General features: G+C 39.4%; 1 protein-coding gene across 2 annotated transcripts in view; it reads right to left on the bottom strand.

Moving 5' to 3' along the window:
- STK32B (serine/threonine kinase 32B) overlaps nucleotides 1–18265 on the bottom strand; it is a 263300-nt gene that overhangs the window by 220822 nt on the left and 24213 nt on the right. Inside the window, exon 2 of one of the 2 annotated variants that reach the window (XM_074951701.1) lies at nucleotides 3120–3175. The exons of the other annotated variant lie outside the window; for it this stretch is intronic. Within the exon in view, the coding sequence (XP_074807802.1) occupies nucleotides 3120–3175 (56 nt within the window). The remainder of the gene's footprint in view (nucleotides 1–3119; nucleotides 3176–18265) is intronic. 2 annotated transcript variants of the gene reach the window in all.

Below are 18265 nucleotides of genomic sequence, written 5' to 3'. Positions count from 1 at the left end.
TCTGGAGAGATGACCTAAACGCCTTCTGATTTCCACCATAACTTGAATAACCACTGTCCATCCATCAAATTCTTTCTAGAACACTCCCAGACCAGCATCAGCTTCAACAATGGAACCCTATAGACAACTATCTGCAAGAAGCCCCTGAATCACCACACTTACCTCCACAGATCAAGCAGCCACCCTAGAAACACCCTAGAAAAATAAGTTTCTCAGCCAGGCACTCAGGTACCACAGAATTTGCTCTGAAGAGAAAAGTCTGCATACACACCTAAACACATTTAAAACCACCTTCACTAAACAGGGCACTCTACCAGATAAATGGACCACATCACGGAAAGGGCCACCCAAATTCCCTGGGAGAACCCATTACAACAGGCAAGGGGGAACCACTCACCACACTTCCCAATTTGTCATACCACCTCACAGTGGAAGAAATCTTTTCTGAACCTACTCTTCTGGCCTGCAAACAACCCCCCACCCTCACAAACAGAAGTGAGCTCCCCACAAACCAAGGCACACCAACTGAAAGCGGCACCACACTCTGCCAGAACAGCAGATGCAAGACCTGTAAACATATCTCCACTGCTACAATGATCAACACCCCCCACATAACACACCTTTCAAGATCCATGGATCATACACATGCCTATCACATGTGGGGTCTCTCATCCAGTACATGAAATGCCGCAACGACTGTGTGGGTGAAACCAGACAGTCACTATGCTCTTGAGCTCACAAAGAAAAGACAAAAAACACCGTATCACCCATGAGCAAACACTTTTCATATATCGATCACTCCATATATGACCTCTCAGTCCTCTTCCTCCAAGGAAACCTGCATAATACCTTCAAAAGATGAGTCTGGGAACTTAAATTTGTAACTCCGCTGGACCCTAAAAACCATTGACTTAAACAGAGACACTGGGTTTATGGCTCATTAGAACAAATTGTAACACACCCTACTGCCTGCTAGCATGCGTGAACCCCTTGTGCTTAACACTCTGTCTCAACTTGTATTTAGCTCAGATGCTCTGGTTACCTTCTCCAGTCCTGAGAAAGGGCTCAAAAAGCTTGTCCCTTCCACCAGCAAAGGTTGGTCCAGTAAAAGATATTACCTCACCTATCTTGACCCTAAGGCAAGTCAAGAAAAGTGCCATGCTCTACAAGCACAAAATAAAATACAGGACATCAATCGGGGAGAGGGTATTACAATAGGTTCAGGCACAATTTACCAAAATAAGGAAATGATGAGGCAACAACACTGTTGCTGCTTTCCGTCATGAGGAGGTTCCAGAAGGAGATTGACAGGTAAAGTTGGGATCAAAGTCATTCCTGAATGGATGGTAGGGGCTGAAAGGGATTTGCTGAAAAAACTTTTTTGGAAGCTGTGCTTTTGACCCGCCCTCCTTGTGGATACTGTAGGACAGGCCATCTTAACATGTGCTTTCTTCTTTTACTGTTTGTGGAAGAGACAGGATATGGAGTGGAACTCTTTTGTGTTGATTTGGGATAAATGAGTACATTATTCAGAAGACTATTTTGTTGCACTGACAACTGTACATTAAACAAATTATGTTAAAAGATTATCAGCATGTGTATATTTCTTCCTGTTGTTCAGTGGATGCTCTAGGGGACTGTGAATCTAAATCCAAATGATAAAAAGATTCAGAGAACACTCTAGCCAACTGCACCCCAAACAAATACTCAGCACCAGAAAAGGCTGTCGTATCAGGAATTACAAAAACAGTGCTTCATGAACCAGTCTCTTTTAGGTAGCATTGCCATGGGCCCCACATGGCCCTGACAAGAATGGATCCACCAGCTAGCTCCTGAAGAGCTCAGAGGGCTGTAGAGTTCCGTTTTTCCTTCCCTTACAAAACAGCTGCATCTGGCATGAAGAGCCAGGGCCTTTTGGGGAAGGCAGTCATATCAGGGTAAGGGGGCAACTCTGAGGGAAAGAGAGGAATGCAAGAACCGGTCAAAAGGTTAGGATCATTTGGATATACCTATGAATACTTATCCTGGATCTAACCTGTACCCCAGACAGTGGAATCATGAAGGACCTCTGTAGTTTCAGTTTGATGTGACGTTCTAGTAGTGCTGTGTGATAGTAAACAGTTACTGTGTTCCACCCCAGAGGTGGCTGAACCTCAGTGGTATGGGAGAGGATACTTGGATACAGTTTTGCATATGACACTCCTTCCTGCAGTCTTATTCAGGCAAAACTTCTCATGAAATTCATTGGTCTAAATAAAGATTTACAGCCAAAAATTTGAAAGTCAGCTTGCAAAGTGATTTGGGCTTCTGCTGGATGAAATACACCATTACCCATGTAAGACCACCGATCCTGCAAAATTTCATATATGGACTTAATCGTAAGTGTGGGAGTAGCGCCAAAGAACACAGTGGGCATATGCTTAAATTAAATATCTCCTGAATCAAAGTCAAACTCATTATTATTTGATCTGCTGTCCAAGTTATATGCAAGCTTCAAATTTACCATTTCAAGTAATGTTCTCTCTCTAACATTTTCTTAACATGACTCCATCTGACTGCATAGCCTTGTATTTACCCATATGAAAATTTAAAATCTTGGTTATTACCGGTTTCTTTATTATATACTCATTTGTAAACAAGTCATTAGTTTTCCCTGTTCTAGCACATGCTCATTGAATTAAAGAAACATTTTCTACCATAATTACATTTCAGCTTATAGAACTTTACATGTATTTGAATCAATGTAAAAGTATCTTTGTAATTTAAATATTAAAATAGATAAATCAGGATCAGAACAAGATCATTCTTATCTGTACAACCTAACTGAGATGTCTGCTACTACTTCTTTCATTTATTTGTTTTTTTGAAGTGGATTTCTTAGTCCTGATAAGCCCTGTGGAAGATATTATAATCATATTTACACAATTAACTTAAGCAAATGTCAGAGTAACTTAATTTAATGTACAACCAAAGTTGCGCTTAATTTGATTGTGATCAGAATGCTACAAAAATGCAACTCTGTTAGTCTAACCAGAGTGAATGAGCACATCATATTAGTATGAAGAAATCTGCTGCTAGATTTTACCACCAAAAAACAACTACTAAACATTGATTCTTACCTTTCCAAAACTCCCTTTCCCAATAGCACGCAGTATTTGAAAGTGGTCAAAATTAACTGTAAAAGCAAATAGAAAAAGAGAGGGATAATAGTTTGTAAAATGCAGACTCAGAAATAATTATTTAAAAATTAAAAACGATGCAATGTTGCCTACTCTTGTGACTTTATCACAGATCTCATGATATTTACTGTTTTTCTTAAAGCCCCAGGTCCTGGAAATGAAAATATGTTTGACTGGGGGAAAAAAAGCATTGTTTGCAGTGTTGTTGTAGCCATGTTGGTCCCAGGATACTAGAGAGAGAAGGTGAGTGAGGTGATATCTTTTACTGGACCAGCTTCTGTTGGGGTGAAAGAGAGAGAGAAGCTTTTGAGTTTACACAGAGATGACCTTCCCTCTTTAAAAATAGTTGTTGCAGACAAAAACCTGAAAGTATGAACGGAACGGAACCTAAATACTCAGAAACCAGTAAGTAAAATAAAATTAACCCAATTAAAAAAAAACACCTCATGGGTTTAAAAAAAATCTCACCTTTTTGGGGGGTAGGGGAGGGGCGAAATCTAATTCCTGGTTTTTGAACATCTGGGATTGGCAATATTGTACCAATCGGAGAGAGAATATATCCCAGTGAGAAGGATGACCACAGCTGTTGCTTCCCCCCACACACCCTACCCCACCCACCCACCCACACACACACACACACACACACAAAAGAGAGGGCTGTGAATTCTGGCCCATGAGTGAATTTTGGGTTGCCTGATTCCACTCCTCTCCTGAGTCTTATCCACTTTTGATGTCACTGGCTCCAGTCCAATAACCGTCTACAGTTCCCCGGTGCAGCAGAGATTGTTTAGAATTTTTACCATTTCATCCTCCCAGCAAAATGCATTTCGCAGGGCTCCAGAATTAATGCCAACCTCAAAGGGATATTGTATTGTTCATACAGCCCATCAGAGATCTTCAGACAGAAGAAGCTACAGAAAGTGCAAAGTCTAGTTTAAAAAAACCCAAACGTGTTACAGTGAGTATGTATGGAATCCTTCCCTCACTGCAACAACCCTAGACACTCAGGGTATGTCTACACTACAATTAGACACCTGTGGCTAGCCCATGCCAGCTGGCTCAGGCTGCAAAGCTGCTCATTGTACTGTAGACATTCAGGCTCAGGATACAGAAGACCCTCCCACCTTGCAGGGTCCTAGAGTCTGGGCTGCAGTCCAAGCCCAAATGTCTACACCACAATTAAACAGCCCCACAGCCCGAGCCAGCTGACAAGGGCTAGCCACAGGTGCCTAACTGCAGTGTAGACAAACCCTCAGTGAAAGCAAGTTACTTCTCTTCAGGTCTGATTTATTATTGAAAAGGTCATTCTCAAAATACTAATAACTAGTAAACTAAAAATTCCACACTAAAGTGTATCTGCTCTTACAGGTTTCAGAGTAACAGCCGTGTTAGTCTGTATTCGCAAAAAGAAAAGGAGTACTTGTGGCACCTTAGAGACTAACCAATTTATTTTAGCATAAGCTTTCGTGAGCTACAGCTCACTTCATCGGATGCATACTGTGGAAAGTGTAGAAGATCTTTTTATATACACACAAAGCATGAAAAAATACCTCCTCCCACCCCACTCTCCTGCTGGTAATAGCTTATCTAAAGTGATCACTCTCCTTACAATGTGTATGATAATCAAGTTGGGCCATTTCCAGCACAAATCCAGGTTTTCTCCCCCTCCCCCTCCCCCTCCCCCACACAAACCCACTCTCCCGCTGGTAATAGCTTATCTAAAGTGACCACTCTCCTTACAATGTGTATGATAATCAAGGTGGGCCATTTCCAGCACAAATCCAGGGTTTAACAAGAACGTCTGGGGGGGGGGGGTAGGAAAAAACAAGGGGAAATAGGTTACCTTGCATAATGACTTAGCCACTCCCAGTCTCTATTCAAGCCTAAGTTCATTGTATCCAATTTGCAAATGAATTCCAATTCAACAGTTTCTCGCTGGAGTCTGGATTTGAAGTTTTTTTGTTGTAATATAGCAACTTTCATGTCTGTAATCGCGTGACCAGAGAGATTGAAGTGTTCTCCAACTGGTTTATGAATGTTATAATTCTTGACATCTGATTTGTGTCCATTTATTCTTTTACGTAGAGACTGTCCAGTTTGACCAATGTACATGGCAGAGGGGCATTGCTGGCACATGATGGCATATATCACATTGGTGGATGTGCAGGTGAACGAGCCTACTCCCCCCCCCCCCAGACGTTCTTGTTAAACCCTGGATTTGTGCTGGAAATGGCCCACCTTGATTATCATACACATTGTAAGGAGAGTGATCACTTTAGATAAGCTATTACCAGCAGGAGAGTGGGGTGGGAGGAGGTATTTTTTCATGCTTTGTGTGTATATAAAAAGATCTTCTACACTTTCCACAGTATGCATCCAATGAAGCGAATTGTAGCTCACGAAAGCTTATGCTCAAATAAATTGGTTAGTCTCTAAGGTGCCACAAGTACTCCTTTTCTATCTGCTCTTACAGTTTCTTCATTCCTTCCCTCAGGTCCCAGCTCAGGCTAACACCCAAGCTCTCTTGTACCCATAATGAGCCAGCTGCACCAGTGAGTCAGCAAATCAGTTAAATTAACAGTTTCTAGCAGTATCATCATCTGCTAATAGGCAAACACTGCTATCCTGTTACAGATATGCAATAGCAATGGTAGCACTAACCACTCTCAGGGCCTATTCCTGTCATCTCTTTATTCAGGCAGAAAATCCATTAAAGTGAAAGGGAGTTTGGATGACCTTCTGGGGTCCCTTCCAACCCTGATATTCTATGATTCTATGATTCTATGATGGTGTGAAAGGGTCTGCATCAGGCCTTCCCTATACGGTTTGCTAACCCAGCGCAAAATGTAATTTAAAAAGAAACAGACATTTTGCTTAGATGTAATTCAAAGCCTACTTCAGAAGATTAGCATAGAATAGATTTACTCCAGAGTCACACCAATATAATTTAGAGACTACACTGGCTTTGCATAATCATAGAATCATAGAATAGAATCATAGAATATCAGGGTTGGAAGGGACCTCAGGAAGTCATCTAGTCTAACCCCCTGCTCAAAGCAGGACCAATCCCCAACTAAATCATCCCAGCCAGGCCTTGTGAGAGAGCAGATTTTGGCTTTCAGAACCTTTCTTAGTGGTAGTGTTGCATGAGCTAGATAGAATGCAGTGTGACCTTCAAAGCCTAGGTTAGGTGGTAGGGCTGGTAGTTAAGGGAAAAATCCCTCATTATACTGGTAGTCTGAGCAAATTTGATATTGAGACACAAACATGGGAATGTGTGATTCAGTTTTTACAGTCACTTGTCAGAACAGAATCACACTTTAAAGTGAAATCCAAAGGCTACAGAACCATGTGAACTGAAATTGGCAACATTTATTGAAACTTATTAAACAAACAAACAAGAACTGGCAACTTGTGTGTTGTTCTAGCTTTGGTTGTCCATTTCCAGTGTGCCCTCCACTGTGTTAACTGGGCATCTGCAAAATTATGTATAGCACCTTTGCAAAGTTGCTCTGAAAATGTACCACTTCAGGCAAAAAAAACTACTCACAAACAAACAAAACTTCGAAATGAGACGATATACATCCCTGTTAAAAATATCTACCAGCCCAGGTCAAATAGGAGAGTAGTGCCTCTGAAGGTCGATACCAGTTATATGAGATGGTTGCAATTATACAAGGGGGCTGCCTGTGGTAGCAGGAGACTGGTCTTGATGACCCAGGAGCTCCCTTGCAGTCCTAAGTCCCTATGAATAGCAAGTCAAAGAGAAAGGCTGACAACTCAGTGTCTCCCTGTAACAATGCTTGTAGTGTTTATGTTGACTCAATTAATGCTATTATAATATATTTAAATATTAGATTATTTTTGCTAGCTTTCAGCATCTTCAAGAAAGCATTGTTGGTCCATTTGTTAGCACTGCCATAACAAATATCTGCACGATAATCACCAGGAATTGACCTAGGAAGCTAGAAGCAGGGTACTAGAGTGTGACCTAAACAAAGCAGTAGGTTAATGGGGTGCAGTAGCAGAGTCATATCATCTGTGGAGCAGGCACAGTGGGTATGCATAACACACACTGAAGAGTGGGCTACAGTGCTGTTGGCGGAAGGCTTATCGAAGAGATGAGTCTAATATTTTGCTCCAAATGAGGGAAATGCTGAAAAAGGCTGTGCTCCTCTCCCTTAGCACTAGGCAATCCATGGTTATTATTTATCAAAGGTGGTGTCCCGGGATCTGTTCTTTCAGTGATCCAGAGCTAGCGAGACCCCAATCCATAGAGGCTTCTGACATTTTATGCCCTGTCCCAGCTAGTCACTCTGCACAGGTGCACCCACTGAAGTCAGTTAATGAAGTGACTTGCAGGATCAGTGACCAGGATCTTGAAGCTGATCAGAGATGTACATCCTTGTAGTATGTGAAAGGCTCAGAGAGATGTGCTCCCCTTAGCTCTTGTTAAAATGGTAGAGAGTGATTTTTACTCCACTCTTTGGCAGCTTTTCTCCTTTGCAAACAAGCTTATCTCTGTAACTCACATACTACACCCCTTTGATATTTCTTATACATTTTATTGATCTGGTTTTAAACCAGACACCTCTATTTAAAGAAAATGTCATTTGATTGAGCATGGCCTCCTGCCTGCACTCCTTAGGCAGGTAAAAGTCCTATTTATGTGAATGGGAGTTTGGCCTAAGAAAGGATACGACTGGGCTCTTCAGCTAGGCCATTGGCTGATTTTGACTAGACCAGCGTAACACCTGTTAGACTGGATTTCCTCTCAATATAATTCAGGAGAAAATAAGTCAGAGGAGAATCAGGTTCATTGGCTTCAAATGGCTTACTGCAGACATACAAACAGGCATAGCTTGGATCAGAGTCTGGGCCACTGAGGCTGGTCCCCAATTACAGCTGGATAGCATTTGATGTAGATTCCAGCAATTTGAAATTAATTCCACACAAGTTACAACAGAGATATATTATAATATTATACAGCACTGGGTTGATTTTGAAATTTATCATTTTAATAAGGGATTTTATTTTCATAAGAACCTAGATTAAACATTCATTTTTAGCTAGGGAAGGAAATTTATTAGTGTCCACTTAAATCCTATTTCTCTAAATGTTGTTCTTTAATGGTTAGCATTACTCCTAATGACAAGGATAAAATTTATTTATTATAGGGGATTTAAATGCAAATTGGACTTCTTCAAGAAGTAAATGATTAAATGAAGCATTTGTCCCTTTTGGTTTAACTCAGATTACTAATAAACCACCTAAGAGTGATTAAAAATACAGCCACAATAGTTGATTTAATGTTCACAACTTTCACTTTCAGCATGAAGCTTAAGTGGAAGGTTACACTTTTCAACCTAACTTGAAGAGAAAACAATGTCGTCTTTTTGTGGGTTGCTATAAAACAAGCCCCTTATTTTAAATTTTAAAGTGAATATCTACTTCTAGGTACTGAAGTTAAGATGAGCAAGGTGAATCTGCCAGACAATGAAAAGGGACACAACCAATTGGTAATTGTCAGGCAGGTGAAAAGGAATTCTGGCTTCCTATAGCCTTGCCAACCTGAACTGTGATCTTCATAGATAACAACACCACAGGTTGAATCCTGGTCTTATTGGAGGCAGTGGCAAAGCTCCCTCACACCTTAGATTACAACCAGAGTTGTGGAGTCTAGGTCAACGCTTAGATAGGACACCCCCCTCCAGCACCTCTTCTGCAAGAAGCAGTGCTGCTGATTCAGTAGGTGGCACTCTTTCCTCTAAGTCCTCTTACCCAGTGCTCTCAGCATGACGCTAGAGAAAGGTAGAAGGGACATTTTTTTTCAGATGAGACATACAGTCAAAATAGCAATATTCAATTTTAGGACTATGCTATTTTAAACAGTAGACCTATCAGAGGGTCAAGATGAACAGAAAAACATTAATTATAGCAGAGAAAAGGTGGGTGGGGTCATATCTTCTATTGGACCAACGTCTATTGGTGAGAGAGACAAGCTTTGCAGCTTACACAGAGCTCTTCTTCAGGTCTGGGAAACTTAGAGTGTCACAGCTAAATACAAGATGGAACAGATTGTTTAGCATAAATAGTTAGCACATAAAGAAAAGCTCTATGTATACTCTAAAGGTGGTCCAATAAAAGTTATTAACCCACACACCTTGTCTCTCTAATATCCTGGCTACAACAACACTGCATACATTAAGTAGAGCAGTCAGCTTGGCAATACAGCTGTAACTAACAGAGTATTGCAACCTAAACTGAGTGCTACCTTAGTGTTATACTAGTCCATTGTCCTCAGGTATTGATTTTAATCCTTCCTTCTGACTTGCTTTTTTCCTTGTACTTGCCTTTTCTTATTTAATCACACAATTTTTATGTTATTTTAGTGCGTTTTTCCCTGTTGTGAACATTCAAGACTGCAATGCCACAGCAGATGCTCAGATGAGCCATGGTTGACCATGAGCTCTAATAGCTCCTGTGCTTAAAATATCATCAGGATCAGACAGTGACTGTGCAATGAGGGTATCACAACTACAGAGTTCTCATCCCATAAAGTATTACACATCTAACACTCTTGCATAGACTGGCAGTCATAGAAGCATAGAATATCAGGGTTGGAAGGGACCTCAGGAGGTCATCTAGTCCAACCCCCTGCTCAAAGCAGGACCGATCCCCAATTAAATCATCCCAGCCAGGGCTTTGTCAAGCCTCACCTTAAAAACTTCTAAGGAAGGAGATTCCACCACCTTCCTAGGTAACGCATTCCAGTGTTTCACCACCTTCCTAGTGAAAAAGTTTTTCCTAATATCCAACCTAAATCTCCCCCACTGCAACTTGAGACCATTACTCCTTGTTCTGTCATCTGCTACCACTGAGAACAGTCTAGAGCCATCCTCTTTGGAACACTCTTTCAGGTAGTTGAAAGCAGCTATCAAATCCCCCCTCATTCTTCTCTTCCGTAGACTAAACATCCCCAGTTCCCTCAGCCTCTCCTCATAAGTCATGTGTTCCAGTCCCCTAATCATTTTTGTTGCCCTCTAATGATGTTTTGCTAATGTAACTCACTCACCTCCTGGGTGTGGTGTTCTGTCCCTTCTAGTGGCACCGAGACCACTTAGAGAAAGAGCTAAAATGAGTCAGCTCTACAGCCTTACCTAACAGGAAGTTGGCTTTTAACTTATGCGGTAGAGGCTCATGCACTAAGCTTCAGAGGTCCCGGGTTCAAGCCTGCCTGCCTGCCAACCACCAGGATCTGTCGGTGTTACACTAGCACAGAATCCAGGTGAAACAACAGTATGTTTGGCAGGGGAACTCATTCTTTACCAGCAGTAATATGACTATTGCTTTTTTAAAAATAGTTTTCTTGGTATCCTTTACTTGGGAGGAAAAAATTTCCTTTCCAACTTTTGGGGAGGTTGATGCATTTTATCTTTACTAGTTTTTTAAGCAAGCACCATTTGCAAGTGGGTTATCATATGTAGGATAATAGGGGTTAATGGTACTTTACAAACATGTAGGAAAATAAAGTATCTCATGGAGACTGCAGTCTGAGAGCCTGATCTAGCATTTGTTACTCATTCAAATTTCCAACAAGCATGAGTGGGAGCTTTGACTAAGGATTCCAGGATCAGGCCCTACATTAGATCCAGCACAACCATTAAGGATTAAATGGCAGGAAGGGATTCTTTCCCCCAATGTATTGTTTATTTTATTTTATCTTCTTCCTCTGAAGTATCAGGGATGGTCATGGCTGGAGATGGGACATTAGAACTCTGATGTAGCACGGAGCATTCTCTCTCTCTCAGCTGCTTGGCTGGCTGGTTTTTGCTCACATGTTCAGGGTCTAACTGATCGCTATATGTGATGTTGGGAAGGAATTTCCCCCCAGCTCAGATTGGCACTGACAGTGGTTTCTCACCTTCCTCTGCAGCATGAGTGTGTGGTTCACTTGCCAGGATTATCAGGGTATATCTCACTTAATCATTTCCCTGCCACTGTGGAGGCCTGGGGCACTGGTGATACCTCAGTCTTTCCTATTCCTCTGCCTGTGGCACATAATAGTCTAATCTCCTGGGGGCTATAATACTTTGGTCTAATTTTGGTTGTTGAGTTTAGCATGCAGGTGCTGGGTCTGGTTGGTGGCCTGTGATATACAGGAGGTCAGACTGGATGATCTGGTGGTCTCTTCTGGCCTTCAACTCTAAGACTATATTTGAGAGTGGGAGCAGATAGCGCTAGAGCAGAGGTTATGAGTGTAAAGCAGGAAGTGACTCTTATGCTGAGTGTCCAGATGAGACGACTGTAGCAAGAAAAGCAGCTAAAAGAATCTTGTAAGAATGTGTAAATTATAGTAGGCCTTCACACACACACTTTAACTTAAATCTTTTTCTGACTTGGCATGTGGATTTCCCCAAAGCAGGTTCCCTTACACATATGTAAATGAATGCCATTTTAGAGAAGTAGTTCCAAGAGACTTTAAGCAAGCCTATAGGAGATCTAACTTGCTCATCAGCTCTGAATCTGGCCCTTAGAATATATATTTTACTTGGGCATTTTACAGAGACTAGATATTAGTTTGGATTCGCCCCGCCCATCCCTCTTCTCCCCAAACAGATTCAGAAAACTTGAAATCAAGCCCCCTGGAATGCCACCTGGAACTGAGGTACATATTTAGATCAGTCAAAACATTTTGTAGATTCCTGTCAATTTCAGCAAATTGTTTCAGTTAAAAAAAGGGAAAAAAATTCAGAAATGTTGAAACCGTTCCCAGTCCCAGGTCTCCCATTTCTCAGGCCAGTACCTTCACAACCAGTCTATAGGGTGAGAGACCCACTGCAGAATAACCAATAACACAGTGGTCTGGGCACTCCCATGGGGGACCTGGGTTTGAGTCCCTATGCCAAAGTGAGAATTTGAACACGGGTCAAATAAGATATCATATCAGATAAATGCCCTAACTACTGGGCTACTGGATAGAAGGGGGTAGGGAGAGTTCTCCCTTCACTTCCAAATTTCCTTTCCTTTGATTAAAAAATGAATTTGTAAACCTGTTAATACTTCCTAAATAAATTTAAAATAGTGTTAAAGGTGTCTAATATCAAAATAAAACATTCTGTTTTGCATCAAACAGAATTCTTCATTCAACCCAAAACTATTTTTATTGACTTTTCAATTTGCAGACAGTTCCAAAACATTTTGGTTTGGGGCTGACCCGAAATGCAATTTTATATTTTGGAACTGCCAACAAAAATTAAAAAAAACCCAATAGTTATTGGCACAGCTCTGGTTGTGAGGTGCTCAGATAATATGGTAATGGGGTCCACTTCAGTACTAAGAAACAGATAAAATAATTCTCGGAGTTAATATAAATTAGCCATAGAGTTGAGAACAGAACCCGATGCCCAGTCCAGCCATACCACCTCTCAAATGACATTGTATAGCTGAAAGGATATAACACAGCAGAAAGTTCCTAATGCAGTAAAAAGATATATATTGGAAAGTAAGATATACACATTTCCTGGTCTCCCACTCCTCAAAAAAAGAAGACCATTAGGAAAATAACATTCACATCACAGTCTATTGACTTTTTACTGCCATGCTGCAGATAAACTGGATAATTTTCATGGAAATGTCTATTACTTATCCTTTTGCATAGACTATACAGAATTATATGCATAATGTTGTGTTAAAATAATAGAGTCCTTTACATGCATTCACCCCACTTGCATTATTCATGAATGGTGCAGTGATTCGAGCCGAATAAAAATAAGCAAACCATTATTTTGATACAGATCATTACATATTTGATTCATGCCACATCGGATAGGAACATAAAATTTCCACTCACTGATTTGTAGGTTTACTTAGGAATTTAATTTAAAATATTCTCATTTTCAGCATCATTTGTTCAATTGTAAATTACATGTGGCTGAGGTGATTATATGAAAACAGGGTGGATTTTGTAGAGCTCTGACTTACCTATTGTGTGCTCAGTGTGGCTGAGATATATCTATTGTGCAAATATATCATTAGCCCAAATACATTAATAAGTGTTATTTGAAGAATTTTACACTCCATAAAATAAAACATATACCTCATCTTAAGTGGTATAGATGCAGATATATACAACTTTGGCATTGCTGAAAAGAATGCAGAGGAATTTGATTTGAAATTGTGTAAGCAACTTGGTAGATGTTAGTATCTAGATGTTGCTATTCTGAGCTAGACTTTTCCTAATTTTTCCTAGGTAATCCCACTAACTTCATTCGGTTGCACAGGTGTAACTGAGGCCGAAATATGATCCAAGTTCATAAATCTGAAAAAAATGAAAACCATGACTGAGTCCTTTATGAAGCATAAGCAAAAACCACATGGTGTTTGAAGCAGAGGAACATTAGTTTCTCTATTAATTCCCCATATAAAGTTCTAGAAAGCCAAGGAATTTGGATGAAACTGTTTCTACTTTGCATGCATCATCCATTTCACATAATACAGAACTCTAACAAATCAGTTACCGCCTAGGACTACACACCAGAACACTCTGCTGCACACCACGCTTTGAACTCGACAGGGCTGCAGCGATTGAATGGAGACCTCCTGCTTTAAGAACACCATTTGTTTCCCCACCGCCACCACTTGACCTAAATGACACTATTAGCTGTTAGAAGCACAGATTTTTTGACACACAGTTGAGCAGATCTGATTGCACACAGTAGAGAACACTAGAACCTGGGGCCTGATCCTGCAATGGATTCCCCTCTGTCTACGTGAAGTTCAGTGTGCCTCTGTATTTCACTACTGTGATACAGATACACCACCTCTCTGTTTCTTCCAAACTAGAAATGTTACAAAGTTGCGTTCGTTTTTTAAAATGACAAGGAATACAAAGGGAACAGTGACTTGCAGCTCTTTCTAGCACCAGTTTCATATGCCATAACCTAGCAGTAGTTTTCTTCCAGAAAAGATAGGGTTACCACATTACAATATATTTTAAAAGGTTTGCCTGGAGACAATGCTTCACAATGAAACATTCAGCCAAGGAGCTAGATTTTGATTCAAGTCTATTTTGTGCCTTAGACATCTGCTAATTTTTTTTTTACATTCTGCTTCCATTTTGTATGTAACTCAAAGAACTAGAATAGCTAAATATTATTTTTTCCTTGTGGATTCGACATGTACCTTTTACTCACTTGGCAGTATTGTTATTGAGTTTTCAAGGGTTCTCCAGCATGCTTTTGCCATTTGGTTATGTTGTAAATTCTAAGGCTTTTTGAACAGACAGAGATATGATGATTACAAGCCACAAGGTTGCTCTGGCATAAATTTGAGCAGACATCACAGCTTGTTCAACTGCTACTGCACTTGCATGCACAAGCACAGAAGATGAATAGCCAGCTAAATGCAGTTATGTATTCAGCGGCCATAATGGAGTCTTGAAGGTGAACAAATATATACAGGAGAAACATGACAAATACTTAAAAATTAGATTAAGGGGCGTAAAATGTTATATTAGATGGAATCATAGTCCATATTGCTCTATTTATAGAAAATACATTAGCAAAGAGAGAGAATGTTTAAACTGAGTATAAAACACAAGCTTTTGTTGACAGAATGGTAAAAGCAGCTGTATCTTTTGAGGCAAGCAGAGAATAAGACTGGGTACCTAAATGAAGTTTGAGATAGAATATGCCACCAATATATATTCATTTGATTAGGAAGATAGGAAGAACATGGTAATTAGGAAAACAATAGGTATTTGGAGAGAAAGATAACAGCAGTTTCAAGGGTGATCTTTTATTTCACTTAATGCTACATTTTTCTATCATTGCATTTCAGAGCTTTGCATTTAAACTGTTTGAAGACATTTCAATTCTTCAAGCTTAATGACTGTTTTAAGTCAAATGTACCTGCTGTTTCTAATTACTGTTTTAATCATTCTCTTAATTTTTTTCTTAATTATCTATGGTCTGTTTGGATTGAGGAAGTTCTGAAGACTTTTGTATGTGCAGTCTTTTGATACAAAGCTGATAACCAGAGCCAAGTGAAAAGTGGAAAAAAATGGTTCTGTTAATATTTGTTTGAATTTGAAACAAAATTTCAGTTTGACCATATTTGCGAACTAGTGGTGTTCAGAAAATGTAATTTCTATCCTAAAGGAAATTGGCATTTTAACATTTGTTTTTGTCCCAAAACGGGATGAAATATTGAAATATCAAAAATGTTTGCAGAATGAAGTGTTGAGAAATCTATCAATTTGGAAATCTCAAAAAATTCTACTTTTGGATTGAAATGAAAAGTAGGGTTTTTCTGACATTTTGGATTTTTTTTGACATTTTGAAATATCAAAATTAGTTGAGCAAAAACTGGAATTTCCATCCCACAGGAAATTCTGATATTTCAACACTTTTGTCATCCTAATTCAGGATGACAAGTTGAAATATCAATTTTATTTGTAGAACAAAAAATTCAGAGAAATTTCTGTTTGGGAATGATGAACTGTTTGTTTCAGCATTTTCAGTCAAAACAAAATGTTCTAATATGCCTGAATGGAAACGTTTCATTTCAATTTGTCGAACTGATCAGAATTGTTTCATTTCAAGTCAGTTCAACATTAATCTGTATTTATAAATGCACCTTATAATGGTGTATTGCCTCAAGAGAGATGTGGTTTGGGTGACTAATGCCCTCATTCTCCCTTATGGACCAGGCTCCATCTCCCATGATATAACCACAGCCACATGACTCCTATGATGCATGACACCACTTAGTCACAGGGAACATTCTGCTTATCATGGGTGATATAGTCCAGCCAGGGAGCCCAGCTCATAGGAGAGAATGGGGACATCAGTCACCCAAATGACAGCTCCCATAAGACAATGCAGAACAATGGGGAAACACAATTTAATGTTAAACTGACTCAAAATGAAACACTTTGTTTTTGGGAAATTTTTGAGTTTGTAGAAACTACATTTTCAGCTGAAAAATCATTTCAGTGGAAAATTCCCAACCAGCTCCAGTCAAAGTGCCAATTCAACATGAAATGTTTCATTGAGAATTTTTCCAATAAAAAATTGTCATTGAAATCAACATTTTCTTACTTAAATAAAATAAATTAGATTTTGACAAAACTTCTTGGCTTTTCACAGAAACTCTTTCCTTTAATCCTCTTATCAGTAAGTACATCAAATATCACCAACAAATTTGTCATACATTTCCATGTTGCATGGTCTGAGGACAGGAATGGGAGCCAGTAACACTTGGGATGAAACCCTCTGCCTGTTGAAGTCAATGGGAGTTTTGCCAGTGGAACCAGGGTTTCACTGTAACTGGCTCTGTTACTGAACTTGTGTATCACTTAGGCCAAAGTTTGAGTGTCAATTTTGGGTGTCCAACTTGAGATTTAGGCCTTAATTTCCTTGCCCCAGTTTCCCAGATATCTTCAGAGAACATCCAAATATTAATTTAGGTTACTTTACTTAAATGGAAAAAAGATGTTTTCTCCCCCGCCCCAAAGAATGCTGCACCTAAGTACTATTTAAACGCCAAAATGTGGGATCTGGTGTTCATATTTAGGTGACCACATATGAAAATTGTTCCCACACTATGTCATACAATAAAAGTAATTTCCTGAAACCAAAATACTTTGTGTTTACTTGTGCCCTATAAAGTAAATATGATTAATTTCAACCACTTAGAAAACAGAAAAATGTTACATTTTCTGGCATAAAATTGAATGATTGTTTTTATTCTAGTAGCTTTGGTTTCTGTTTGCCAAGGACATACAGAAAGAAGACTTAGCATTATGCCCGTAACAGTTATTCTAACCACAGATTTCAATTATATCAAGATAATCCAAAACATGTAGTCCTTTTGATTTTTTTTTTAAATTTCATAGCTTTAGGCTCACTGGACATTTTAATAAAAAGCCTCCCATTGACTCAATCTTTTCTCGATTAAACCACACATTTACTTTTACCAGCTGCCACCACTGGACCAAGGAACAGGATTTCTGCACTAGACTCTTTTTCTTCATGTACTTTAAAGTACATGGTTTACCTGAGTAAGTGTGTTTATTTTAATATAGGGTGAAATGTTAAAATTCTTTATGTAAGAGTTCTGAATACCTGTTTATAGGTATTCACATTTTAATCAATCACCTAGTGCACTAGACTTTCTTTTCAGAAGTAAACTACTTGGATTAGACAGAGCACCATTATAAATTACTGTCTAGAGCTTGTGCCCTGAAAAAAGTTTTCCCCCTTAACTGTATTAATTTTGGTGGGTTACGCATTTTGGAGAGGCACTAGAGTGACCTGCCATTTTATACTAAGAATCCTATTAACAATAGACTAGAATGATAAAGTGTAGTCCACTAAAGTAAAGCAAATCTTGGTTATCTAACAACAATACATCACCTGTGCCATGAGTACAACAATGTGAATTTGAAATCATTAAGCAGAAGGCAGCATCTGCAGGGGAAAAAAAACAAGGTTGCTCAAGAAGAAGCTTCAAAGGATCACATTCCCTAACTTCCCTTTTGAGTCCACAATTTGCAACTACAAAAAACTGCCAGTGCAATTTTGCATCCCCAGTTATGTACCGGCAAAATGTAATCATTTAGATATTCAGCTATGATTGTGTCTGACATTTAAATGATGTAGGTTGTACCTACAATTATTTTCACCTACAAAAATCATACTGTTAAATGCAAATAGGCAGTAAAAATACATCAAACAGCTAATTGAAACCCTTAATTTTCCTCTTTCAGCAAGGTACTTACAAATTGCAATTATTACAGCTAGACTGTGGCAGGGATTTAGGTACAAACTGTAAGGGCCTGACTATGCCACAATCTCAGGGGCCATTTCTAATGAAAACCAAGATAAGTCAACAAAACCAACAACCCCCCTATTTCATACTGAAGCACTGAGGGAGGCCATTCCATACATCCTACGTTCTCAGAGAGGAGAGAGACTTGTTGCAAAATCACTGAAGTAAATTGCAGAACTCCTACTGCCTTCTGTGGGACCAGGGTTTAGCTCCAAGAGTCCAGTTGTGTCCTTTTGCCAAAGAGCCTACTG

The sequence above is a fragment of the Natator depressus genome, chromosome 4, assembly GCF_965152275.1.
Source record: "Natator depressus isolate rNatDep1 chromosome 4, rNatDep2.hap1, whole genome shotgun sequence".
NCBI lineage: Eukaryota > Metazoa > Chordata > Testudines > Cheloniidae > Natator > Natator depressus.
This window is presented reverse-complemented; position numbering and strand designations above follow the sequence as displayed.